The 27,423-nt window shown below is 40.6% G+C and overlaps 1 protein-coding gene across 3 annotated transcripts; it reads left to right on the forward strand.

The window, feature by feature from the left end:
- Window positions 1-321: 321 nt before the first annotated feature.
- On the forward strand, window positions 322-26,210 carry LOC306835605 (ligand-dependent corepressor). 3 transcript variants are annotated; one of them, XM_079362248.1, is made up of 7 exons: window positions 322-479; window positions 9,669-9,734; window positions 10,562-10,641; window positions 10,807-10,939; window positions 11,144-11,464; window positions 11,551-11,650; window positions 20,006-26,210. In XM_079362248.1, the coding sequence occupies exons 1-7, from the start codon at window positions 383-385 to the stop codon at window positions 24,432-24,434; spliced, it is 5,226 nt and encodes a 1,741-aa protein (XP_079218374.1). In that variant the 5' UTR covers window positions 322-382; the 3' UTR covers window positions 24,435-26,210. The 3 variants fall into 3 exon arrangements, with proteins under 3 accessions (XP_079218374.1, XP_079218375.1, XP_079218376.1); XM_079362249.1 differs by having other exon boundaries at window positions 11,554-11,650; XM_079362250.1 differs by lacking the exon at window positions 20,006-26,210 and adding an exon at window positions 13,265-19,720.
- Window positions 26,211-27,423: the final 1,213 nt, after the last annotated feature.

The following is a 27,423-nucleotide window of genomic DNA, read 5'->3' on the forward strand; positions in this document are numbered from 1 at the left end:
ACTAGCCCAGTCTAAAATATAGAATTACAGATTAATGTATGTATTATTATGTATACTTGTCTAAAGTGATAATTTGTATTTCATGCTCATTTAACAAGGTAGCATTATTTGGGGAAATGTAGCCGATATTGACATTAAAATTGCACATATCTTTCAAAATAATCCAGTTGTTGCTATGGTTAAATGAAGCAGATTGCTTGTTTGTTTTATTCACTCATTTAGTAGAATGAGTGATGATGAATCCCCCCTCGCCCCCCCCTCCCCCTCCGGTGTAGAGGAGTGACTTCCTCCTCTACACGGGAGCGCGCACGCTCACATAACACAGCGCTTCCTCTTCCCGTGTTGAGCTGTGCTGGTGCCCGCCAGACAAGAACGATAGAAAATGGCGAGTCAGTGTAAAAGGCAGCAATGCACAATCGACAGGCGCGGCTTTCGGCAGGAACTTGACTCGTGGAGGCATAAACTCATTCACTGTGTAGGTAAGGACAACGCAAGTTTCGCACTCATCGAGATAACTGGTTGAATTTCGCCTCTGCGTGACCGCTAATGGTGTAAATAAGCAGCTATTACTGCACTCACTCGGGGCATCTCCGAGCCACTTTTTTGTCCTCAACTCTTTCCTTCTCTCTGCAGTCAGCCTGAGCACTTTGTTAAATGTTGCACTTTGTGTGCACGTATTGCACTACTTATTTTGTGTTTTGTTTTGCAGTACGTAAATCCAACATGTAGACTTTACGCGTGAACTAGCGCAGTGTTAACGTTAGTTGTTTAAAGGGCACCGTGCTGCTTGTTTTAAAGGGAGTGTCTCTCGACGTTGCGTCGGCCAAAAACGCGATATGTTTGCTAAAATGCGCGTTCTCGTGTGATGATACTGTATTTTGGATGGGGGGAGGGCGACACATGCCCGTGCTGGATGCTTTCAGTCAACATTGAGCTTACTTGCCTGCTTTACTTGAAATCCCGGGGGCGCGCGCGCGCATTACTGCATCGAGGAAGTGGTTGAGACCCCTCTGCTTGGGGAGTTTCGATTTTCGTCGACGCTACACTAAAAGATTTCTGAAATTGGTAATGCATACAAAACACACTTGTTGTGCTTATGTGCGTGGGCTGGAGGGTGGTTGTTTTCTAAATTAGACTTTTTTTGTGATTGCACAGCTTAAGCAGTATAAATGGTGGGAGGTAGCAGAACAGGTAAGTGACTTGAGCAGTCAGTGTTTTAAGCCGTGGAGGTCTTGTGCCTTTTTTGGTTTATTGGTAGGTTTACTACTATGGATCAGACTGAAATGTTTAAAGCTTCCAAGTTTGGACTTATTCGATGACACATCACAACATCCAGGTTAGTGGTGCAACAGAAAAGGTCTGGATCAGATCATCATTACTGCAGATGACAAGTTCTCAGTGAATCTAAATGATTATCTTAAATAAACTATAGGCTAACCACATTGCTGCTACAATATCAACTATAATAGAAGACGTTTTAGAAAGCCCCCTTAATACAACAGACTGTAATGCAAAAAAACTGCATCCTTAAAAACAGTAACCGTAACTCCTAATTTGGTACATTAATTTTACTGTACCTTCAGTGTTTGGAGCGAACACAGCTCTCAATAACAGCATTTGGCTTACTTTCCAGCAACAGACTATAACAGGCTGTGACATCACCAACATGAAGCTACTGATTGTGGTCACATGCAACCACCAGCCGAGACCTGCATGAGCGATATTGATGGGCTGAGAGAGAACAGAGAAAAGGTCAAGCAGTTCAGAAATAAAGTAACCATACGTAACGAAACGTCAATGCTTTACGACCTGTTTCTGTGTTGCACTGTGTTACACTGTGTTGCTGTATTTCGATGAAAGTCAAAAGTTTTTAAACATTTAGAAATGGCTGTGTTTTTTAAATAATTCAGTTTTTGTTACTGTGGCATTTTTTTAAATACATTATGTTCATTAAAGATATCACCCCATTGGCAGCACAGGTGATACATGGCCTATACTGTTCATCAATACATGAGTCATTTTACGCCACTTTATTGAAGAGCTTAGAGGACAGGGAACGGCTATTTTAAATCCTTGCCAATCTCTTTCTTGAGCGTTAACATAGCAGCAGCCAATGTAGACGCACTGCACATGTACATGCTAAACCAGAGCCGACGGTTGCTTGGTTACGCCCATGTTTACGAGGAAATATCCAGGTATTTTCTCCCAAGTTTACCTGAGATTCATACTCGCGTTTCAACTCACTTTTAAAAATCCAAGTTGAAACAAATTCATAAATTATTTTGGGAAATGTGGCACTCTTTCGGTTTCTATGTAGAGCGAGCTTTTTTTTTTCTTTCAAGGATATAAAAATATCTGCAGGCTGCAGAAAACATTTGATTTTGTGAGTCTGTTTTTGGGTGAGATTGTTTATATGCATATACTTCACAATTAATTTAGCCTTTACATGATATTTGGCATTGATGGCAGGAAAAAAAATCCAAAAAGCATTTAAACGGCAAGGCAGAAAAGATAATTTGAAAACAAGATCACTGCCTCTGACACTGCTGATCTCAAAATGTCAAATTAGATCAAGCTCACATGAAGTGGCTGCTATTTTTAGATCTCATTGAAATGTTGAATGTACTCACCATGCATTTACTGTAGAAGTACAAAATTCTGTCATCAGATACAGTATAGTCAAAGGAAGCGATTCTATTCAGAAAACTGTATTTGTGCTCGAGGGAATTCAAAGGCACACGGAGCAGTAAATAAACACTACATCTTTTTATAATGATGTTTTTGAGGTTTGCTAATCATTGTGAACTTTTATGTTTTGTATGTTAAAGTGAATAATCTTTTGTCTCCTATCTTAGTCTAAGTTGTTTTTTTGTAATCTGACGGCCTCTCCTGCTTGATTTAAAGAAGTATCTGACTTACTCAGTGGCTGGCTTAGAAGGTTTCAAAGTCACCTGAATTTGTGATGCCTTGAAATAGGGGAAGGTTGTTTTAACTAATGTCCTTCTTTGAGTACTACCACAGAAGGAGACGAGCCAAAGGGCCTGAAGCTATTTGCTTAAACCAGAGCAGTAAACATTAGCATACACTATAACCCTCTCTTCTGCCCAAATTCACCAATATAGATATGCGGGGCGTTAAGTTTAGTAAATTCTGTCTGTATTTTTCTAATGAGCTCCACAAGCAGAAGCGTGGTAAAACTTGGATACATATTGGAGATGTTTTAAAAAATGGGTAGAGGTTAGAACGCACAAATGTTTCACGACGGATGCAGAGCTGGCTAAACACTGAAGCTTCCAAACCGTGTGCTCATCGACTGTCATGAGGACGGGGCTGGAGGGAGATGGCTCTCTCCAAAGCTTTAAATATAGACTCCAGTAAACTCTGAGTGTTATTTACAAATTGCTCCTTTTTTTTTTTAAAGGTTTATTTTTGGCCTTTTTGCCTTTATTGATAGGACAGTGGATAGAGTCGGAAACAGGGAGAGAGTGGGGAGAGACATGCGGGAAAGTGGCCACAGGCCGGACGCGAACCCGGGCCGCCCGCGCGAGGAGCAAAGCCTCGCAACATGGTGCGCGCGCTGCCGCTGCGCTATCGGCGCCACCTACAAATTGCTCCTTTAATATTCACAATCAGAAATCCCGTTGAGTGGCGAGAACACCCGAGCACACACTCGAATGTCACTTGAAATGGAACAATAGACAATCAGGAAGCATCAGAAATGGAGGACCAACTTGTTGATTTGTAGCAACAACACAAGTGTTTACATAACAGGAGTCCAAAAACTGCCATCATTAATTCTTCTCGCTCGTCGTACACCGCTCTACAGAGACCCTGGATACTGACTTCATAGATTAAATAAATGAATAATAAATATCTATCAAACATCAGAACGTAAAACAAAGACCCGCTATGACTGTAAGAATACTGCTTGTATCTGTCAGTCTAGTTTAATTAAAGTAAAAGCTCAGAGTAATGATGTTCTATGCATCGTGCCAGTATAGGGTGTTTAACTGTACAATGTTGGTGGTTGTCACCTGACGCCTCCTACTTTATAAAGAGTCGTGGACTGTAATAATGATGAGTGGCTCATAAAAACGTATTCAGCTGAAAGGCCACCATACTAGGTGGGCTGTTTGCTCATTATTGGAAACGAAACGGGGAGAGAATAAAAGCTTTCTGATTTGTCACCACAGACTGAGGACGGCTCAGTTACTCAGTCGCCCCTTTATGATTGACAAATGTCCCTTGTGTTTGGGCTTTAATTGTAAAGCTGCAAAGTACATGACAACAGCATCAGCCTGCTTACAGCAGAATGGCATATTCTGTCCAGGACAACAAGGAAGTACCTTTGTTTGGCTTTTTGGTGGAGAGGGCTGCACGCCACCACCACCCTGCTGACACTGAAATGGACATTTTGTCTTTGTGTATTTAATGTGAGCAGCTAAACTGCAGGCTAAAGACAAGAGCAATTGTCCCCTAGAACAGCAGCAACAATTGTCTGTATGTTTGCCTGTACATGTGTTCATGAAGCAGCAGCTCCCACATGCAAACTATGTGTCTGAAAATGTGTGTTTTTTGGACAAATTTGGAGCGTAGCAGCAAGAGCTAACATTGAAAAATGCCTGGAATGACAATAATTCATGCTTTGTTTTTGACATGTGGGCGAGTGGAATTAAAGAATTCCTCAAACAAAAAGCAAGTATTGACATCAGGCAGATTGTCTTGTTTATAATTTAAACTTCAGCTGGCCCATTTTCCGCTCCAGCATGCCTGCTCTTATGAACACTTGTCCTACATTTTCCTAAAGGAGGTCTGGGGTCTGTTAACATTTGCAAAATACAACGCACAGGCTTAATGGTCTCATGCTTTGTGCTCTGTCTTTGACTGTGTGTGTGTGTGCAATGTGCGTGCCTTCTCTTTTTTTTTCACATTTGCTTAAATCATGGAGGTCTCATATTTGTTATTCAAAGTTATGCTGTGTGCTGCGTTACATCATTTGACTGTCAGTTTGCATCAGATCATGTTAAGTATTCATGGAGTGTGTTTTTCCCTGCTATAGATGTTGCTCAGAGCTGGCAACACATTGCCAACTGTATAGCGTGATCCGAGTACTGTATTTTGCTTGTAATTAACACAATGTGTTATGACATATCAAGCCCTGCTCTTCTCATTTCATTGTTTGTATGTCTGACCTCCAGTGTGTTCCCTTTTTTTTTGTGGCTAACAATGCAGGCAGCAGTAAATGGTTTTTAGATGGCTGGGCTTTCGGCTTGCTCTCTGTGTGATGGGCTGACTGGAGATGAAAATAGTCATGTACTGCAGCTCCACTAATTTGTGCAACTTTGTCATCTCTGCACTCATGCTCAGCCCTCGGCCTCATCTTACATGCTCATAGAATATTGCTCAGGGATATCAGTGACCCTCTTCATACAAAATTACACTCTCATGAGCATCACGATCTGAGCGTCCGTACGATTTTAAGATCTGATGCCGTTTTAAAAAGCAGAACCATCGATACTCGATCAATGCTTCTCGTATTTCCGAAGGCTGTCACGATGAAAGGCGACGGATTAAGGTGAAGTTCGTTTTGGCTGCGCTCTAAAATGAGCTTAGGGAAGCTCCTTGTGCTGCACGCTTGTGGTCACTCCTGAGACAGCCTGTGTACAGTAGCTCCAGTGGGGGATGGGCTGAGTGGGGGTTAATGCAGCACTGTACATCCTCAGCACTCGAGCTCCAGCAGAAAGGGTGGGTCATCCAAAAGAAACAGTGCTGCAGTCTGTGGGAGTGAATCAAATGTTTGCTTTTTTTGTATTACACAATGCAGCATTGCTGTAGCCTGTATTGCTAATAGGGTTTAAGAAAGGAAAGATTTAAAGGTTGAACTTGAACGTCTTTTACAATCCACTCGACTGCTGGCATAGATTTGACTTTAGTTTTGGATCCCTCTGTATAAACTCTGCACCTCCTGTGCCCATGTGTGCTGTCCTGTGTTTTTTTTTTTTTTTTTTTTAATATAAAAGAACAGCATAAATGATTTTTCCAGGAATCAAGATATTTTTCTGGGGAAAGTCCATCCACTATGTCATTGTTAGTCCACTGTTATTACTAGTACACAGTGTGAGATGATATTCCTGGAACCATGTAAGAGGTGTTTAAACAGCCTGCTTTACTTCCCTATTTGTGCAGGAGTCTCATACTTTGTAGTGTTGAATATTAATTTTTTAGAAGGTTAGAGTTACCAGAAGTCAGGAGTATTTTATAAACATGTAGTTAGAAGTTTTTTTGTCTCACAAGAATTTCTTAAAGCCCTGAACATGAAGTGTGCCATGTGATGCACATCAAATATGTGTGCATAGTCTGCTAAAATAAGCCTGACCTTTTGCCTACACAACCCCCCTGGAGCAATACCAAGTAAAGAGGGCTTTATCACACATAATGTTCAATTCAGAGTGACATACTGTATAGGTTAAGGTTGGGATTTAGGGAGTTTAAGCTGATCCGAGATCTGTGGGATTTCTCTTTCTAAGCGCTGCTGGAAAGGACAAGGGTGTCACAATCTCAAAATATTTCCTCCTGCTCCTTTCTCTGATTGGCTGGAGATGTAGGTCACATGAAGGCTAAAGGCAAATTCATGGTTTCTGCATCTGTGTGACATAAATGTTTCATAGTTTCTCAAATGGCCTGTGTGTGCGGGGCCCAATCTTACATAAGCTGAAAGGCGTTGTTTCAGTGTGCAGAAGTTAAGATTAGTGTGACGTGTTGTTGTGAGGTCGGTTGAAGGTTTAAGGCGCCACTTTGTGTTGGCAATAAAATAACAGTCCAAAAAAAGTAAATGAGCAGTAGTTTAAATGTGCTGTCCTTTTTATCTTCAAGCTGAGTATTTAAGAAAAAGTAATGTGAAGTAATGAAATGTCTTCAGGTTTATAAAGTCATTTTATTTAATCGTCCTCAGTTACATGTCGTCAGACTGTGAGCAGTATGTCGATGTTTTCTCTGTTACCCGTTCTACACCACGTCGTGGCACTCATGGCTAAAACGTTTTCATTAGTGGCCACACCCTCCCATCAAGTCATTTCAGTTCTGCATAAATAGTAATTAAGACAATGAATGCTACAATCATAGACTCCAAATGTGTGCAGCACAGAGAAGCACGTTTGAGATTTCGTGATTGTAAAGAGAGAAGACGCAGTTGACTCTGACAAGATGATGGCAAACAACCTCCTCTTGAAAATCCAAAAGTAGGACCTGTGTTTTATAGGGCGGTGGGATGATTTCCCAGCTCCCCCCCCAGTGTGACACTTTGCTGCTATCACTGATATGTTGTTCAAGAAAAATACTCTTATATTTCTGATTGATCTGTGCCCTCACTCAGCTGAAGGCACGACAACATTTAGAGTAAAAAAACGCAAATAAGAGTTACAATCGCTTAATGGTTCTGAATGCTCATTACCCTCTCACAGAGCTCAGTGATTGGCATCAGTGTCTTCCTCCTACATCCTGTATAAATACATTTAGCAAGAATCAGTGCTGCAATGACGTGTTTTTTCCCACATACTAAGGCCTGCAGGTGTGTTTGCCTCTATTTTGGCGAGAGATGATTGCCAGCCTCATTAACCTGATGTCTTTGTCCTGTCTTTTCATTAGTCCTCGTTCAGTTTGAGTATAATTGGGTGTAAAGCCTGTTGGCTCATCATAGCGGCATCATTTTCTTCTTCTCTAATTATGACTTTGTACCTTTGTACCTGCTGCTTCTTATTGTATCTGGAGGGTGATCACTAACCAGAGTAGCAGCTCAATCATGGCCTAATTCTCTCTTCAGCTTAATTAATTGGTGAACGTCTCCTCAAACCGAAAGTACATCCTTTCAAAAGCTTAACATGGACTCTGTACATTTTCAACTACTGTTTAGAGTAGGAGTCTCAATTTGGTGACACAGTGCTGTTTTTATTCTTTTTATTCAGCCTTTCAAATTGTGGCCATTTTCACTGTTTTTGGAACTCATTTTGTAGAGCTTGCATGACGGCTATATACGTCATCAATAATTTATTCATTGCACATATAAGAAGCATTTCCTTTTGAAGTTTAGGTTGCCGCTCCCAAAATGGTTGCGTGTGGAAAGGCTCTGAGCGTCAGCCCCCGCGTCACACTTTGCTCTGTCAGGAGTAATGTGTTAAAATTGCCTCAAAGTCATGGTTTACAGTATGACACATTTTAAAATGCCCTAACTGTAATTCCTGAAGAGTAGTTAGATGTCACGCCGCTGCTCTGTCACATGAAAGTGGATGACCTACTTTTCTCCCCCTGCCTCTGAAAAAAATTTCAGAAATAGGATTGGATAGCTCCAGCTGAAGTCCTGTGCACTAACCCAGAAACAGACTCACGCTGCAGCTATAGGCGAGCCTGTGTTTCACCACTTGCCCCCACCTCCCCCACCCCCCACTCCCTCTTCATGTTTGGCTGTTGAAAAGTGGGTGGGAATCTGTAGGGAAGCAGAGCGAGGGCATTTTAACAGATGACAGTTTTCATTGAATTCACTGTGAGTTTAGGAAGAGAGTGGATAGTATGGGCTGATGTTTGTTTCTCACTTTTCTGTGAAGACATTCTGTAAGTAGGCATTTGCTATGATGTAAAGTTTGATCATGTATTGGCTAATTTAACTTGTCATATATATTTAAATTTAGGCAGAGGCGGATATTTAAAATGTTCAGTATTTTGCGAAGCTTCTTTTTGACCGGGATGTTTTGTGTTTTTTCTTCTCGTGCTGTTACTGCCGGGCGCATTAAGAACGATGCACTCTCCATTCAGAGCCGGTCGAGTAGACAGATGTTACCTTTGACCTCTTTAGCGCTTGATTTCTTCATTTAATGCATGTCGGGAGTTTGGATTGGACGTACAAACCCTGCAGCTGTAAACACATTACATTTTGTGTTAATGCTCTGTTTAACAAAGTCGTGAGCAGATTGATGCACTGCATCTTTAACACAGCTGGAACAGTCGGATACTACTGTCTTATCAGTAAGGTATCTTTCCTCAGCCCTTCCATGTGATGGAAGATGATTTGTGGTTGAGCTTTAAAAGTAGTTTAAATGTAAATGATTGTTCAGTGAGGTTTGCTTGAATTCCCTGTTTGCATTTTAAAAGGAACCTTTACGCCATCACCAAGCACTCTTGTTTTTTTTTTTTTTAATGTTCCAACATGCAGTCACTCCCAACTCAGGAGGTGCTTTAGTTGCTTGGCAACAGGAGGATGGAGTGCATGTACCAAGTGTTGAAATAAAAACCTGTAGTGAGAGCTGATAATGTTTTTTTTTTTTTTTACAGAAGCGTGTGGTTGCTCTCAGGGGTTGTCAAGATGAAATAGACAGGCAAAGGCACGCCTGAGTGAATGAAATAGACATTATCACATGAAATGTCAGCGATGTACAGTAGAGCACGCTGTAACTATTTTGTTCCAGAGCACATCAAATTAATTTGGGCCCTTGGGCAGATACGGTTGTCTCTAACATGGATTCATCGAGTGTCTGTATTTGCCGCTGTTTGTTCCGCATCCAGCCCTAATTATGGGCCAATCCAAACAAATATTTGGTTACCCATGTATGTGTCCGCTGTGCTGTTGCGGGATTACCTCTGACAGCTAAATATTTAATGAACTTCACGTCTTCCTGCAGGTTTTGAGAGCATTCTCGATGGTCTGTTCGGTCCTGAGCTGGTCCAAGACCTCCAATTATTTAAAGGTAGGAATTCCACTCCTTGTTCATTATCTTAATAGTGGCCATTTTTATAAGTGTATGTGACTAATGTAGGCATAGCGTGCATTCTGCTTATTATGACAATGCAGCTGTATTGTACCATCTGGTACCCAACTACATTCACTCAGCAGGACGGCCCCTCTGACTGCAGAAGAGAAGACGCCTTGTGTTCCTACAAAGTTGGTGTTTAGGATGGCGTGGGGCCAGCGTAAAAGTCCACAGTGTCTACAGACATTTTTATAACGCATGACGTCAGTGACACAATAGTGGGTATTATTTGGGGTTTATTACCATTGAGAGGTCTATCAAAGTCTAAACAGCCTTTCTGTGACGGAAGAAGTGGAACAAGACTGCTGAACTCTAAGCGTTGCTGAATCAGTCCCACTAAAATTCATTGAAATACTTTGATTTCGGCCGATGTGTTTATTATCAGCTTACAATTCTGCTTGGAGTCTGAGTCCTTCTAAACAATGCAAATATGAACATAGGACACTTCAAGCTTCAGTCTCTGAAAGATACAGATTTTAGATTGGTTGTTGGGGATAAAGATGCACACTGCACTAAAAACAAAGGCTTTTAGTGAAAGAACTCGAGCTTGTAGACAGTCATGACTCAGAGACATTTACACAGGAGAGACTACTTACAAAAGACTCCATAGTATTAAAGCCTGTGGCCCACTAAATAAGTCAATATTCCTGGGTAGTAAATCGCTATCACTATGTTTGTGACACAAAGCACAAAACCTAAACATTTTTTTCTTTATATAATCACACTGTTGTATTTCATTGCTGTAATCTATTTTGTGTCTGCAGACTTCGAGCCAACAACAGTGTCTGACTGGTCATTTGATGAAAACTGTCTATTCTGCTGTTTAAGGCGAGACAAAGTAAAGGTAAGATACGTTTTTAGAGTCTCTCATTTCTTTCTTTATGTTTTCATGCAGTCCCTGAAAAAGTCATTCAATCATTCGGTGAAATAAATAAATGTGTTTGATGATGACTCCATCAAATGTGCCTCATCTGTCACAAGTAGAGATTAACAGTTTGTCATTCAACAGGAACACTTAATCGGCCTGAGCCACGAGGGTCTTGATGACACACCCAAACCTCTCCAGGTTCGAGATCAGACCAACATCAGCAGACTAGAGAAACAAGCGGAGGAATTTCTTCATGCAGTCCTCAGCAGAAAAGGTGAGTCGTGATGTTTCAGTGGTGGAGGCGGCTTAGTGGGCTTTGTCTATCTTTTCTTTTATTGGTTCTTCATACAGATGAGTTGTAGTTTCAACGGCCTTAGGAAAAGGACTTCAGAGTGTTATTTATAGTTGAAGATAAAGCGCCAAGCTGAGTTTACTCAGGAAAGTGATGAAGTTGTACTTTTGTTGATTTGTCTTCCAGATGTGCCAAATTTCTCGGACCCCCACATTCCAGTAGTGGCTCGAGAAATCCTTCAGAGAATGATCAAACAGTTTGCTGCTGAATATACCTCAAAAACCAGCTCCTCTCAGGACAGTTGCTCAGATTCTCAGCCTCTCTCTGACCAAAGCCTGCCGACCCCGCCCTTGATCTCAGCGGCTCCCCCTTCTACCAGCCCTGCTCTCACCCTGGCTGGACCTGCACACAACCAGAATCCCGTCCTCAGCAAGCTCCTCATGGCTGACCAGGATGCTCCTCTTGACCTCACCATCAAGAAGCCCCTGGCTGTGCCTAGTGACCAAGGTAGAGTGAACTTAACAAATGCACAAATGTAACGTCAGTCTTACCTTCAGTTTTAAGATTTTCCTGCCTTTTTTTTGTCTTTGAAGCAGATGGAGTCCTTGACCTGTCAATCAAAAAGAATCGCTATAGCAGCATCCTGCCTGTCAAAAGTCCCTGCCTCTCCCCAGCCGTAACCACGATCAAAGGGTAAGATACGTTTCTTTTGCTTTGTCCTTTTAGATCCCACTGGGACTGTTAGGTTTAGGTTGACCACAATGAAGTGTTCAGATTAAAAAAAAGAAATGTGAGGGTTTCACGTAGCTGCATCAGTGCTCAGGCATCCTGAAAATCTAGTCTTGATATTTACATCTAAAAAGCCAACCTTCTGAAAGCCTCATTGAAATGTAAAAAAAAAAAGGGTTGTGCTAATGTTTTCAGCCTCGAGAAACATGAAATAAGTTTAAGCAGAGGAACAGCATAAATAAATCTGTCTGAACAACTCCATGTTACTCACCCAAAGATTGATTTTAATTCATTTTTTACGTTGATTTCAGTTTCCATCCACCTATTTTTTTTTTTTTTTTTTTTCTCTCACACACATTGGTCCATCAAACATGACATCATGTTTGTCTGTAGACAAGAGTCACTGATACTTTCATTTAGTCTCCGAGGACACATTTCCATGTGATTTCATTTTTAATCAGATAAAACATCTGAAACTAAATCTTCAGTCGAAGTCTGATTTCTCGTTCAGTTTGATTTTCTGCCAATTTCTGCCAACCGTGCTGGACACACAGAAACATTGTTTCTCCCCGAATCACAGTGCAAACTGTAAAAGTATTAAAAAATATATAAAAGTTTGGAAAAGTATAAAATACAGATAAACAAAATTACAAAGATTATGTGCATTTTATCGACAGAAGTTTTATTCTTTTGTATTTTTGCTCTCATTTTCCCCGTAGCTTGTAACCTTGTAGAGCCTCTTTACTGTCCAGTGATCACTCGTCTGGTGTCTAATGTATCTATTAGTATATGTGCATTTATAAATAAATACACCAAACTCTATAATTAGTTTAATACAAAAAGACTACTATCTGTCTGGATAGATAATATGACTTTAGAGCACTCGCTGTAATTCAGCCATTTTGATTCTAAACACATCATTGAAACCTTTTATGTTAAAACATTTACAGTCTACCGTGCGCTCCATCTTGTACATGTTCTCGTTGAATTTAGAAGTGTAACTAGTCGATTAGGTTTTGAGTGATTCATTCAACCACCCTCTGCTGGCTTACTCTTTTATTTGCTGTGCTTGTTCAGTGGTAACGTCACACAAAAAGTCGAGAGCTTTATTGACATGAGTCATTTTCTATGGCACAGTTATTGGGCCCTGCTTAACAGCTACATGCAAAGTTGCCTTAGTGCAATGCCAAATAATCCCTCCTCCTGGCTAAGCTTTTGAGCCACAGGAAGACCTTTATTTACTCCACTTAATGCCCTTTCCTTTGCTGTCATCTTCATTGTTTCTTTGCCCTTTGATTTATTTTTTGTTTCATTTTGCTTATGTTGATGCCAATTTTGTAAAGTTATCACATCAAGCAAATAAAAACATTTTTTGAACTCAAGCCTTTTTTGTTCTTAAAAGTCCTTCACATTTCAGCACATTTAATAATTTGTAAAGATAGTGATGTTACCAAGGCAAGGTCATATAATAAAGGAGTGGCCAATATCCTCCCCTCCCCAACCCATCCTCCTTTAGAAAAGAGAAAAAAAGGCACTGTGCAAGCTCTGCTTACACCCAATTTCCTTCCATCCAATCAGGCGATCCTTGAGAGCGGACGGACAGGTCGGGCTGTTTATGAGGAGCCTACAGGATGGGAGGAAGAGGGAGAATATCGGCCACTCCAACCGTTATAAGCCTTCCTCATCTCTTGCATACTCGCTGCACATCAAAGAGGAAGCCGATCTGGAGAGCGACCCAGAGTCACCTCTCAGCTCCAGACCCACTGACCTTTTCAAAAATGGATCTGCTTCACAGAATTCAAAAACGAGTTTTGGGGCCCTTCTCAAACTCAAAAGCAACAGTGAGGCTAGTGAGCACCTGAAAGACATACCCAGGTTGTTGGAAGCTTCTGGACTTTTGACAAAGGCCCTTGCCTATGAGAAAGGCAACTTCCAGGAGGCCTGCAGGGACTTCAACCTCTCCACTTCTCAGCCATCATCCTTTGACCTCAAGATTCCTCAAGTGCGAGTTTTGGCGACAGGAACAGATCCAACTTGGGATTTCCTGTCCACTGAATACTCAGGTTCAGCTTGTGAGAACGGTCTGGGAAAGACCATTCGATCCTTTTTACCCCGACCGATCCAGAAAAAAAACAGTGGCGGTTTGAGTAGCTCAGGTTCAGAGAAGGAATACTGGCCTTATGATACTGACCGCCAAGTCCTGGGGGGAAGCTTTTCTCTGGATTCGGAGTCAGATTTGGCTAACAAGCAGCCACGGAAGAAACGTGGGCGATATCGTCAGTACAACACTGAGCTGCTTGAAGAGGCCATTGTGGTGGTGATGGGCGGGAAAATGAGCGTGTCTAAAGCTCAATCCATCTATGGCATCCCACACAGCACCCTGGAATACAAAGTTAAAGAGCGACTGGGGACCTTGAAACATCCCCCCAAAAAGAAGCCGAAGCTGATCAGCCGGGTAGAGGAGCAGGATGTTCAACTGTCCATCGATGGGAAGGACCTGCTGAACTCCCAGCACAGTGCTACTGGGAATGCATCTGAAGAGAACGGGAATGATTCCCATGATGGAAGCCTCTCGTCAAACGAGTGATATGACCATGAAGTACAAATAATGATGTACTTTATAATGACACAGATGTTGCATTTGCCAGACAGCGGTGGTTGCTGATTATTTTTTTTCTTCATAAAACCTTAAGATTAAAGTGAAGCACTTAAATTGGACTAAGAATATTTATTAACTTAATTTCTATTCCTTAACTTTAAATTCTAAAAAAAACTAATATATTTGTGTATGGCCATTTATCTTGAACACTCCAAGTATCTGATGGATGGCCCAACATGTTTTGCCTGAAAGGCTTTCTTGCTCTATGTGAACAATTTGCATGTACAACAGTACTTGAGTTGATTTAAGATGATGTATTTAAAATTAAGCATTCCTGGCTCTATAAATGTATACTTAACGCGCAGAGCCAATTGAATCATGTCTAAGGAAGTGGCGCCCCTCGGTGTCTTCCCTCAGTACTGTTTAAAGCACTTAGTTGCATTTTCAAATTGAATAGACAGCGAGTGTGTGTAGGCCCTACAAATAGAGGTAAAAACGTGTAGTATACATGATTCTTGTGTCGATGACTATCCCTGTTTTGCAAATGCACTTCTCTGGCTAAAATGAACACTGGAGAGAAACCTACATGTCCAAACACAGCTATATTTTCAATATTTATTGTCACAAATGCAGATATTCAGAATATTTATTTATTGTTGTTGTCTGACTGAATAGCATTATGTTCAGAGCAGGATTTATTTTTCCTCACAAGCACGACAACTTGGTGCTGCCTATAGTTTGTCTGTACCATTAACTCTGCAATTTGAATGGAATCTTTTTTTTTTTTCTTCATTGCCTTTGCTACACTCAGGATCAATTCAGGTTGGGATGCAGTATTTGTCATCCAATAAGAGTCTATCGGATACAGCATTAATGTACGCACATACTGTAAATATACCTCAGAGACAGATATGCTTCATCACTAAACCATCTCACTAAGTCACCTCGTTCGGGGAAGGGTAAGACACCCAAAACCCCTCTGAGGAAACATTTCAGGATGTCTTACTGACAAGTATGTGTCGCCTACTCTCAGATGTATTCACAACCTACCTTAACTAGTTTCACGTAGCATCTCGGTGCCAGTGTAAGCCTTCAGAGCATTTCAGTTCTTTGTGATTTTTAGGGCTTGTCTCTTCAGGTTTCAGGTATTCTCTCTGGGAAGTCTTCTTTTGATATTTAAAAAAAGAGAGAGAGATGAAAAAGCATTATTTATTCTGTACACATGCAGAACCTATTAAACATGCATTAGTGTTTAGTTTGCCCATTGCGCATTATTCAGAATTGTATGTTCAGGTAAATAGAGCACACTCGCCTAGTGTTAGTGGCCTAATTATTCACAGTCAACGATTGTGCATAAGCAAAGCTCTTGTTATCAGATTCATCCAAACTCTTGAATATAAAAGTACATTCAGGTATTCTTTCAAATGTTTACTCTAAACTATTATATCAGTCCTATGTTCACGAGATTGTAGATTAACAAACTAGCTGAAGTATTGTTTTCTGTTTCAAAGCTCTTCACTATAAAAGTCATTATTTTATAAACAAAACATTGTCAAGCAATACTGGCAGATGGACTCTAACTCGCTGACTTTGCTAGCTGGCTAACTATTGCCAGCTAGCAAAGTCAGCTTACCTCGTAGTCACAGTTGAAATAATGCCTCATTCTACACTGCCTGTTTCTACAGTAACTAACTCGAAAATTCAATGAAAATACATCAAAATAATAATTAAAAAAAGCTCAAGTTTGTAGCTGAATGGAAAATATCTCAGGCAAACCTTCAAAAATGACCTGACATACTGTGATTTGTTTTCACTATTTTATTCATGATTTGCAGTTTATTGCTGCCTCTAAAATCATGCAGAATGGGTCCATAGCTTGGGTATTTCCCACATCGTATCCGTCTTGCTCATGCCTGGGTGGGCTTGACACTTTCTCCTACCTGCATCACCTTGTCAGGCTTTTTTTCTGGCTATACCAATGCCCTGGTAGAGGCCGCCCCCTTAAAACGAAACTTCTTAAGTTGGATCATAATGCTGTTATCATGTGTAAAAGTAGGAATGTGTAACCTATAATGGTGGCCTATTCACTGTTGCAATTCCATGATATTTTCATTGAATTTTTGCCTGGTTGACTTATCAGAGTCGGAACTCATATCCATCTTTTTTCTATATCAGCTTGCCTCATTGTGCACTTATACCTCAGGATATTCAAGAATATGGGATCATGGCCCCATTGTTCTTTCATCAGGTTGAAACATGGCTCTCAAATCTTTCAGCCTTTATACTTAACTCAAAGTTGGGTTGATGAACATGGATGTTTCAAAAAATAGTTCTTTAACTTCAAGCGTCGAGCTCAGAAACCTGGGCTGTAAACATGTTGAGTAAACTGAGCAGAGACAGATAGTTCAGGGACTTTTACACTAGTATTTAATAACACTGTAAATAAGGTATTTTATTTATTGAGGCTAAATCTAAGATTCTCTTAAACTGAGCAACCTGTTGCTATCATTCAGGAACTTTAATTTCTACGTGGTTTTTAGTTCAAGTCTTCATCGTTTTGAACAGCCTTCACTCTAAACTGCAGATTAAACATTCTTAAAGCTTGTCCTAAAAACGTTGATTCAGATTTTTAACAAATTGAAGAAGTTTAGAAGCAGTTTCATAGGAATACTTTTTTTATGCATTGACAATCATCTCACATTTCACAGAAGTCACACGTAATCCTCTCATCCAAACACTTTCATACATTTTTAATTTGTATGTTCAACACTTGCAACCACTTTAGGATTATTGACCGGCGAGTCCTTAAAGTCTGTTGTAGCAAATCTTTTAGTCAACTACCTCATCTGAAAAACCCCATATCGCATTCCCCAATCCCATCTATTTAATGATATTTAATGTAGCATTTTCTAATGCACACAACATGCAGTTCATGGTTAAATCCTTTAAGTTAGAGTCGAGTCTTTACGTTGATCTATTCAACAGTCCTGACCACATGTATATAGTTCATTTTGTCCAGTATAGGTCGTTGCACTGTGATCTATTTGATGTTTTCTTCTTCTCAATATTTAATTTGTTGTACAGCTTGAAATGGTGGTGGGAACAGTTTAAACTAAAGATTTTTATTTCTAAACTATTTGCAGAGAAATGTTTCTTGTTTCTAAAGTTGGGGGAAAGTAAAAATGTTCCCTCGTACGGAACTTTCTCATGGATCTGAGATATTTTATTAATGCAGTATTCATTCATCTATATAATTATGAATTGATTTTATCACCTCTTAAGTAACCATGAATGTAAATGGCTTTAACTAAACTAAACTAATCGTTTCTCATAGTTGTTAATGAAGGAGAGGAGATGATGCTTTAAATGTATATTTGACTGCTGACATGATCTATGAGAAGGGACAACGTCAGAGATGATCCCACTTTATTCTGATCAAACTTTGAACCTTATGCTCGAGACAAACTGGAACAAATAAGGCCAGAAGTCTAAGGTGTGATTTTCAAATTAAGAGTATCCCTGTCCTTAAAAAAAAACCCCAATGTACAGATTTTATATATTTGATTAACTACATATGATTGATATGGGGGAAATATTGCATGATTTGTCTTGATCATATTTGTTAGTGGTATAAGGTGAAGGATATCTTAAAGTATGTTCAATTGATAATAGTAAAGTATTGATGTGTTTACTGTCAAGTCTATGATGTATCTGCTAGATAAACAGTGAACCCTGAATATCACTGAGCCTGCTCACAATCGTATTTATGGTTCATCTGAAAGTGTATGGTAAATCCCCACACAGTAGTTTGTGATTTCCAGATCATTTAGAGACATGATGAACCATATATGGGCGTTGTGGATAGGTTAACACGTCCGTGTAAGTGTGCTTTTAAACTATTGTGGAAATGAGTCGTGACTTGGTTTGCTTCTGCTTGTTAGATTTGGTTATTTTATTCCTTGGGAAGAAAAAGGCGTGTACTCGGTGTCCGTTCCTCACTGCAATGCTTCATCAAGAGAGAGAGAGATAGAGCGAGCGAGCGAGAGAGCTAAACCCTCAGGGATGAAATGTGTATACTTACTATTCAGGTACCTCACTTAACTCCTTATACATTGCAACCAAGGACGTGAAGTTAATTAGCTTAACAAATGAAACGTTCCGGTTCCAGTTGCAGGAAATGTTATTTTTTTAACTTATTAAACTTATTTTTTAATCTCTTAACTGCCATGTCATATATTTTTGGCATGCTGTTCTGGAAATATGATAAAACGTCATCTATTTAAGTGTTATTTTTATACTTAATTACACAATGAATGTCAATATAGCCTCAGTGCAGGTAAGATGTTGACCAGTGGGTGTTTTATCAAACGGCTTTCCAGTTTTAACAAACAATTCAGCAATTTCTAAAGTTTTCAACAAATAGTCCCCAGACGTACTGCCATGACTGTGACCTTATGGGTTGTAACCTTGGATTCAAAATTGAAATCAACTTTTCTACTTTCTGTAACATTCTTCAAAGTCAAGTTGTTGCTATGAGTCAAACTGAAGGGGCCAGCAATCTCCTCAAGTAGAAAAAAAAATCCACATTTCTGTAACTTACTTTAACTCTTAACTTTTATTTCAGATTGTTTGCATTTATCAAATATGAGTCAACTTTCTGACTATTTGATCATCTTACAATTTCCTGCACATCTTTTTTAGTAGAATACAAACAATGTGAAAAAGGTTATCTCAGTTTTACAAACGCAGCCTTGTGACATGTCACCTCAGGAATCTAGACGTGGTCGCATTTCTATACTTCACTCCTCTTATCTTGACGAGCCTGGGTGGGACTTTTATTTAACAAATAAAATAAGCCTTTCAGAGTTATAAGGTAATATATTTCGTGCATAATGTGATGGTATACGTACTCCAAAGGTATTTGGAATTTTGTAATCTAGCTACCTCACTGACGAATCTTGAGCCAAAAAACGAAGGAAACAGAAAAAACATGCCAGCCCCCCTTAGGCCGATTAAAGATTTGTATGGGCACAAACAAAACCTCAAAGGTGTTGGAATTGAAGTAATTCAACATGTTCGTACATGCTCGATTTTTCTGCATTGGTTGATTTGTTGTTAGTTGTTTAGCACTCGTATCTAAATGTCACCTTATGCACGTCTTATAAAATGCGTTAACTTGACACAAACTATGTAATCAATATTTCCCCCCTGTATTTGCTCTTTGAAGTTGTGAACATGTGATGACCTGTTTTAATCAAAGTGGCCCTCCATTACTAATTGTGTTGTGCATGTTTCTTGGTGTATACTGTAACTAAAGTCACCACTGTGTAAAGAAGAAAAATGTATTAGATGTAACAATGTAATTGGTCAAGTTCACTGAACGAAAGATTCACTTTGAAAATCACCTATTCTTCTAATAAATATGCAATGATGAACAGTATGACACATTTGTGGATTATTTCTCATGCCGTTCAGCTCCATCAATTTTCACAGTCTAATCGGAGATTTGTTTATTTATTTATTTTTTAATTTAACCTTTATTTAACCAGGAAGAGAAACCCATTGAGATAGATTAAAAAAAATTCAGGAGTGTCCTTGGCTTGTAGAGAGGAAGAGAAAAGTATCTGCTGCAATCAAACACTGAAATGTTCATGACTTGCATGATCCATTGTTCCTTCTTCTAGATGTGCAATTATATCTATTTTCTTTTCCCCCCTCAGTGAGTCTTCGGATTTCTGTGTTTCAAAGACAAAAGAGTTGCAGTCCTCCTCCACACTGGAACAGTTCATGGCCAAGCTCTGTCCCCACCATCAGAGGCAGATAGTAGATGCCATTGGTTATCTACAGACTGAGGTTAAAGCACTTGAATCTTCCAGTTCCCAGCAAGACTCTATCTTTACCTCTGGGATCAAGGGAACGGCTTGTTCCACTCCAAAGTCACATGCCGTCAACTCTGAAAAGTCAGAGTTGAGGTTTCCCAGTCAGTCCACTCCCAAAACAGAAGTCCAAGATGCATCCTATTCAATCCTAAGCAGCTGGGAAAAGAAAAATGTTCCAGACATATCCCTGAAAACATCTGCTACTGGCCCTGCTTTGGATCTTCGCAGCTCTGGATTAGGGAGTAACCAGGCGTTGGCCACCACCAACGCTAATCAAGTAGACGCGGAGAACAACCGTCACGGCGATCACGCACCTCTTAAATTGAAAATCATGACCAGCAATGCCGCGGCTGGGAAGAGGTTGTCGTGTGTGCTTAATGCCTCTTTTTCATCGCTCTCTGACACTTTGGAGGAAGGAGAGGTGAACTCTTATTCATCCAGCAGAACAGAAACTCACAGCGCGAGACTCAGCTCTTCTATGAAAAGACACAGTCAGGCTAGTAGCACACATCAAGTTAGGCAGAAAGAACTCCAGCACGCCAAAGATTCACCAACAAAACTCTTTTCAGTACATATGACTATTCCTCCAGACTCTCCACGGACTGCCAGAAAGACCATGAGGGCGTCCTCTGATCACCGGTTCAGGGACTCTGCTTTTAGGGGAATAGTTGACCCTGATCTCGGCCACTGTGACATTGTTTTTATTGACAAACCAATTACAGAGTGTTTTAAAGAAAGGCAGAGGAAGATGGTCCCACGTCGAAATGCTAGAAAGAGCACCAGAGGACATATGTTTTCAGATGAAATCTGGGAGTTAAAGACTGTCCGTACATTGGCACGAAGGGGAAACTGTCCTAATCCAATGCCAGAGTTGAACACATTGGTCACCCCGAAACAAATACTTTCAAAGCCTGATGGAGTACCACCGGTGGATATGCCTTTTGCTGGAGCATGCAGGGAGACAATGATCCAACAAATGTCTGGTGAACAATCAGATGAGAGTGTGATACCAGGAACAGGAGATACAGTGGAGGTGGTCGCCAGGGAAGTAGATACTGTAGTTGAAACAAGTCAGACAGATCAGAGCCAGAGCAAGGGCCAGTCTGTTCCTCCATCTCCAACAAGGCCACCTACAGAGAGTCAAGAAGCTGATTTAAACACAGATGCAGAAACCTATATATCTGCTGATTCAGGGAAGACAACTGGAATCGAAGAAAATTGTGATCAGGTACCATCTGAACCAGGAAAAAAAGAGAAGTCTGAGCCTAGAAAGGAGATTTGTGAAAGCACTGAGCAAATTGTAGCAGAAACGGTCCTAGAACCCATCGAGAATAGTATCCTTGAAGAAGCTGAGTCCCAGCCTTCATCAGAGGAACTTCTTAATAGTGAGCCTATTCTTGAGCAGAGTAGCAGTACCCCAAAGCCGGCAAATCTAGAGGAAAAGACAGTGACAGAGGAAAGTACAATGGAGACAGTAGAAGAAGAAGATCCTCAGGAAATGCAGCCAGCGACACAGACACATAATGACAACTCTGACGTTAGAGAACAATCCATAATCACAGGATCTACAAAGGAGCTGATGACAAAAGAGTCAGAAATTAAAACCTCTGAAGCAGTGGACCGTGTTTTACCTTCAGAAAGGGAAGATGGTCATGATGAGGAGGAGGGTTGCGATGACTTGTCCAACAAGACACTTGATGCGCTTTTGAAGGAATTGCCACCTTGGCGGAGAAAAAAGGGCACCGTAATTTCTCCTCCAAAATTGCAACCAAAAGAAACTGTTGTAGTGGGTTACGTTAATGGAAGACCTGTATCAGCCAGTGACAGGAGTTTGCGGCGTAAATCAAGTAGCAACGCAATACTCAATAGAGTGACATCTAAGCGTTCACTGAGAACAAACCAGATGCCAGCTGAGTCTCAGGTATCACCACCCACATCTGTCTCTTCCATCTCACCAACAAAATCTGCGGCTACCCATTCTGCTCCTTCTGCAGAGCACATACCTACACTTCCCCTTCCTCCTTCGCTTTCGGCCACTGCTCCACAAGTCATTTCATCCCTTTCCGCAGCCACTGAACAGTCCCAACATAGTGCAGTCCAAGAGACGACTGTGGAGCTGAACACGGAGAAAACCCAGCCAATAGAGACAACCTCTGAAGAAATACAGACTGATGTAGAAAATAAATTGCAAGCGAAACAGAAACCAAGTTCAACACAGGCTGGAGCAGATGACATTAAGAATGAGAAACAGCAACCAAGCAGTGAGGAATCAAGTCCTTTAGAAAATCAAAGCCCTGAAAAGACTGACACGCAATCACAGAATGTACAGCCAAGAGGTAAACGTGTTCACAGAACCGAAGTAGAGTCTTTGCTTCTTGAGCCAAGCGTAGCATCTTTAGTCCACAGGCCAGCAATCGAAGATAGTAGTTCTTTTGTGTCTGACAAACCCACAAGAATGCCATTAAGGAGTGAGAAAAGTAAGGTCGGGATGTCCCACCAGTCTGTTACTCAGTCACCAGTGGACAACAAAAAATCAGCTCTGAGATCACAAAGATTGGCTTCACCTACTGCTCCTCCAGTCACTGCAGCTGGAAGACAGAGTGAAGTAGCTTCCCCTGTCAGAATAATACCAGAAAGAATTACTAAAGCCCAAGTGAAGTCCCCTCCAGCATCTACTTCATCTGCACTGCCACACAGCTCAGCCAACCTCGCTGTTACACCGAGACGTGAGCCCCCTAAACAAACCAATAAGTTTCTTGAGACCCTTACTGGAGAAGAAAACCAACACCTTGTTACGAATCTGAACCATAAGTACGATAAGATGCAAAGAGGATGGGTGCAAATGGATAAAGAGGGTCAGCCAGTAATAAAATACAAAAACAAAGCAGACAGACAGGCAGCAATATGGAAGAGCAAACGAAGGGCCAAAAAATCAAAGTCTTTGGAGCACCAGAAATACTCCCCAGTTCAAATGCTCTTCATGAAAGGTTTTAATCTCACCAGTATTTGTCGCTGGTTCCTTGACTCTACAGAAACAAAGTCCCTTGTCATCGTCAAGAAGGTGAATACACGTCTTCCTTCAGAAACTCAGCTGTGCTTCCACAGCTCGTCTAGTGCGGGGACCTCTCAGGGGGTATTTCCAAGCCTACAGGCAGAGCGCTTAAAGAAACATTTGAAGAAGTTTGCAATTGCCTCTCCTGTGAAAAGTAACCCCAGGAGTCAGAAACTGATTGCTAAAGCACTGGAGCAAGAGGGAATTGCTGTCAAAGGGAAAGAGAGGAGAGAACTCCTCAGTACTACTCAGACTATTATTAAATCGCTCTCCTCTGCTGAAGCCAGTGCTCAGAAAGGTGAAACTCACAAATCCTCTGGTAAATCAAAGAATCCAGCCAGTGCGAGAATCTTGAGAAAATATTCAAATATACGAGAGAAAATGCAGGTTCAGCAAACCAATGTTCGCCTGAATAAATCCTCAAAAACTATAAAAACTAGCAGTTTGAAAAGACTGGGGAACACAAAGTCGGCCGCCAAGTCAATTCTGAAACCATCATTGAAGGCACAGAAGTCATCTCTACCTGCCAGTAAACAAACAAGAGAGCCTGCAGCTAAACTACAAAAGAGCAAAACATTGGCTGACAAAAAAACTACAAAGCAGCCTGTTCAGAACAAGGTTGTCAAAGCCCAGAGCAGCGTGAAAGCTTCAAGAGACACGACAAGGAAAGAATTGCCAAAGAGAAGTTCTCTACGTCTGGGGTCTCCTAAAAAACCCGAACAGAACCCTGTTGAAACATCTAAAGGCAAGGTCGACGGTAAAAAAGAAGTAAAAGCAGAGAAGGTAGACGTTGAAAAACCAGCTGTGAATAAAATGAATGCTGCACGAATTCCACCAAAAGAGTCAAAAAGTCCAGTCGCTGAAATCAAAAGTACAGAGGTTGCTGTTGAAACCCCACAACAGAGCGTGGTTCCAGCTTCACCTGACCAGGTTCTAACAAGGTCACAGAGAAAAATGGAGACTGTGGTCTCAGTGAGTGGGAGCACAAGTCCTGCTCTAAAGAGGACCACAAAGTCGACGAAAACTCAAAATGCATCTCCTAAACCGGACGGCAAGGCTGACGAACCAGCGTTGACGAGAAGTGGAGCTTTAAGGGCTCCCACAAAGAAGGGTCGACCTGCCTCGCTGCCAAAAAGTTTGGTGAAGGCACCAGCGAAGAGAGCTCAGCAGCTTCCAGAGACGCCAGCAAAGCGCACCAGGACATCGCTTGCGAAATAGAACAGTCCGGCAGGGAGAGATCATCTTTATTTTGTGACTTTCTTTAATCTGCTTTATATTTAGAAGTAACAGAAGTATCTATTTTCTACAACCGCTTCAGAGGAGACCTTTTTTTCTACAGGCAGAACTGTCCAGAGGAAACGGAAATGGAATTGAGCTTTTCTAAAAATTCAGTCTTGAGTTTTTGTTTGCTGTGTTTTATGGGCGACACAAAAATCCCACATGATGTCGAGCAGATTCAGTCGCTGTATGGCTTTGTGTTTCAGTTATCTATGACATGGCTGGAGATAACACAGCCCATCAGACTGTATTTTAAAAGTTGGGACGGAGAACATCATGGATTGATGCAGTTACTAGGTGACATTAAATCCCTTTATCTTATTATTATTATTATTATTATTGTTTTAGATGACAGCATCCACTGAACTGCTCAGAGCTATATGATGGTAGACATCTCAACTAAAAGTAATCAGGCAGCTTGTATCTCCAGCCTGTCTTCCAACCACAACATTGTGAATATGTGACTGTTGTGACCAGGTGCCTTATTTATGAAGTGTAAAAAAAAAAAAATAGAATGTGTAAAAATGTGAAAAGTCCTGTCCTTTAGTCAAACACAGCGCTCTATTCCTGGAGAGGCGGTGGACTTGTGTTTGCTTCACCCAGTTTGTGCACATTTTTCCGTTTCACACAGTTCCCGCCTCTTGCTTCAGCTGTATATTCTTCTGTTGACTGAGGCTTACTCTCATGCCCCCTTTCAGAGCATTAACATTCATTGATTCTCATGTAGATGTTTTCGAAGTCAAATCAAATGTATACAAAACTGATGTCCTCTGTATGTACCACCATGCAAGGCTTTTGATGTTGTTTTGGGTCAGTAACCTCATTGTGTACTTGTGTAGTCACTTCTGACCGTGAACCCGTTGCTGTCTTCTCACAATAGAGACTTAACTTGGTTTTTATTTATCTGCATGTGATGTCAATATGGAGTAAGTATCTGCAACTTCTTCATACTGAGTTCTTCGAACTGAAATCCCAAACGACATGAAAGCCCAAAATCTTTGAAACCTCACTGAGCGTGCTCAGTCTTTGTCAGAGAGCTATGCTGAAAAGCAGATGACTGTGTGATATTAACCTATGTATCAAGTATTCCCAAGCCACAAAGAAAACTTGTGATATTTTGTTGGTTGATATGAATGAAAGAGTGTGGGCTCGTTAGCATTAACAGCTGGGTGATAAAATTGTCCCTGGTTATTTACGTGTTGGACATGAAACTCTTGGAATATTTCAATCCTACATTTGTTTTGTTTCTCTCCAAGTATGTTGCAGTTTTATATTCTAATATTTCTATTGTCATTGACTGTATGGCAGACGTTCTCAGAATATGAAGTGTCTATATTTTCACAATGTTAACTTTAGTGTATCGTCAAAGGAAAAAAAAGCAAACCGTTTTAGCAGGGTGTTTTTTTGTTTGTTTTTTTAATCATGGTAATTTCTCTTTAGAGAGTAAAACATCTGACATGAATAGAACATGTCTATCATGTTTTTATTGTTATTTAAGAACTCCATGTAGGTTTATGCATTTAGAAAGTAATCCAACAGCCCACCAAATACCAGACTTGAACATGTTTATTCTTTACAGTTGCTATTTAAAAATCTTGATTTTGTATATTAGAAAAAAAATAACTGCTTTATTTGTGGTAATCCCAAGAATGATGCGTCTTTATGTTAAGAACTCTGTATTTTTGCTGGAATTGATATAAAGATGTTTGAATTTTAGGTCTCGTTTCTTGCCTTCTTTTTTTATTTTTATTTTTATTTTTTTTTTTAAGTATAATTTAATAAGACTGTTTTTGATTAATATTTTCAGAAGGACCGAACAAGGAACTGAATCAAGTAGCAAGATGAAAACAAACGGGCGTTTAATTCCTGAAAGAAAATAAGTCATACATTTAAATGCAAAAGTATTTTTGCCCACAGATGCTCATTTTGTGACAGATAAAATAATGCCAGTCACTGCTCGAGGTAATGGACTGTTCTCACTGGGTGTTAATTTGTGTCCTGATTGATCTACTCATTACAAGGCGAACGGATGAGGGCCCTAAGTCTCATGGAAAATTGTTCAACGTTTCTCTCTGTTGTAAAACTGGCCGTTTTAATAAGCACACCTGAGGTTCTGTCGTTAGTGCACTTTTTTTCCCACCACAGAGGTTGCTACTTTGTGCAAACACAACCAAGACACATTGACATGTTAAGAAGTGGACTGAGATGTATGTAGTCAAATACTTTCAGCAGTTTGTATGCAAATACCTCTGGGTGACACTAAAGTAACGCCTACTACACTCTGTATGCAGGGCCAGAGAGATGTGAAGTGAGATCCAAACATGATTACATAACTCATTCAATGCCAGGTTTGAACTGCAGTACTGAAAGCTATCTACGATAACTGATCACCCAGGACACGTTAATAGCAGATCGATGTTTTGTGATCATTAAGCACCTAGTTGAAAGAATTCCACCTCGTCATGTCAGTGCATTCACTTCCAGTCCAGAGAACTGGGCAGTTGAGGCATCTGTGTTCCTTGGGTACTTTGCCCTTGTTGCAAGTCTGCCAGATTTCTGAAATGCCACGGTCTCACTGATGAAGGCTTTCAGATGGTGGGACCTACCATACGGCTCATGAGCAAAAGTCCTGAGCACTTCAGGAATCTCCCACTGTGGGACAGATTGGCAAACAGTTGGCCTTCCCAGCCTTTGCTGAAATCAGAGGATTAACAAACAACTTCCTACCAAAACCAATGTGACAGAAGAGAATTCATTCACTTCTATTTAAAAAGAAGAAGAAGAAAGAAATCAGTCAGCCAGCTGTTAGAATAAGACCTGACACTACCTCACTGTTTCAGTTATGTATTGCACTGGGTTTTTAGGGTGCAGCAAACCTCATTTTCTCTGATCCTCTCACTTCCATCTCTTTGTGAAAAAAAACATCAGT

Source organism: Symphodus melops (assembly GCF_947650265.1).
Source record: "Symphodus melops genome assembly, chromosome: 15".
In the NCBI taxonomy this organism is placed as follows: Eukaryota; Metazoa; Chordata; class Actinopteri; order Labriformes; family Labridae; genus Symphodus; species Symphodus melops.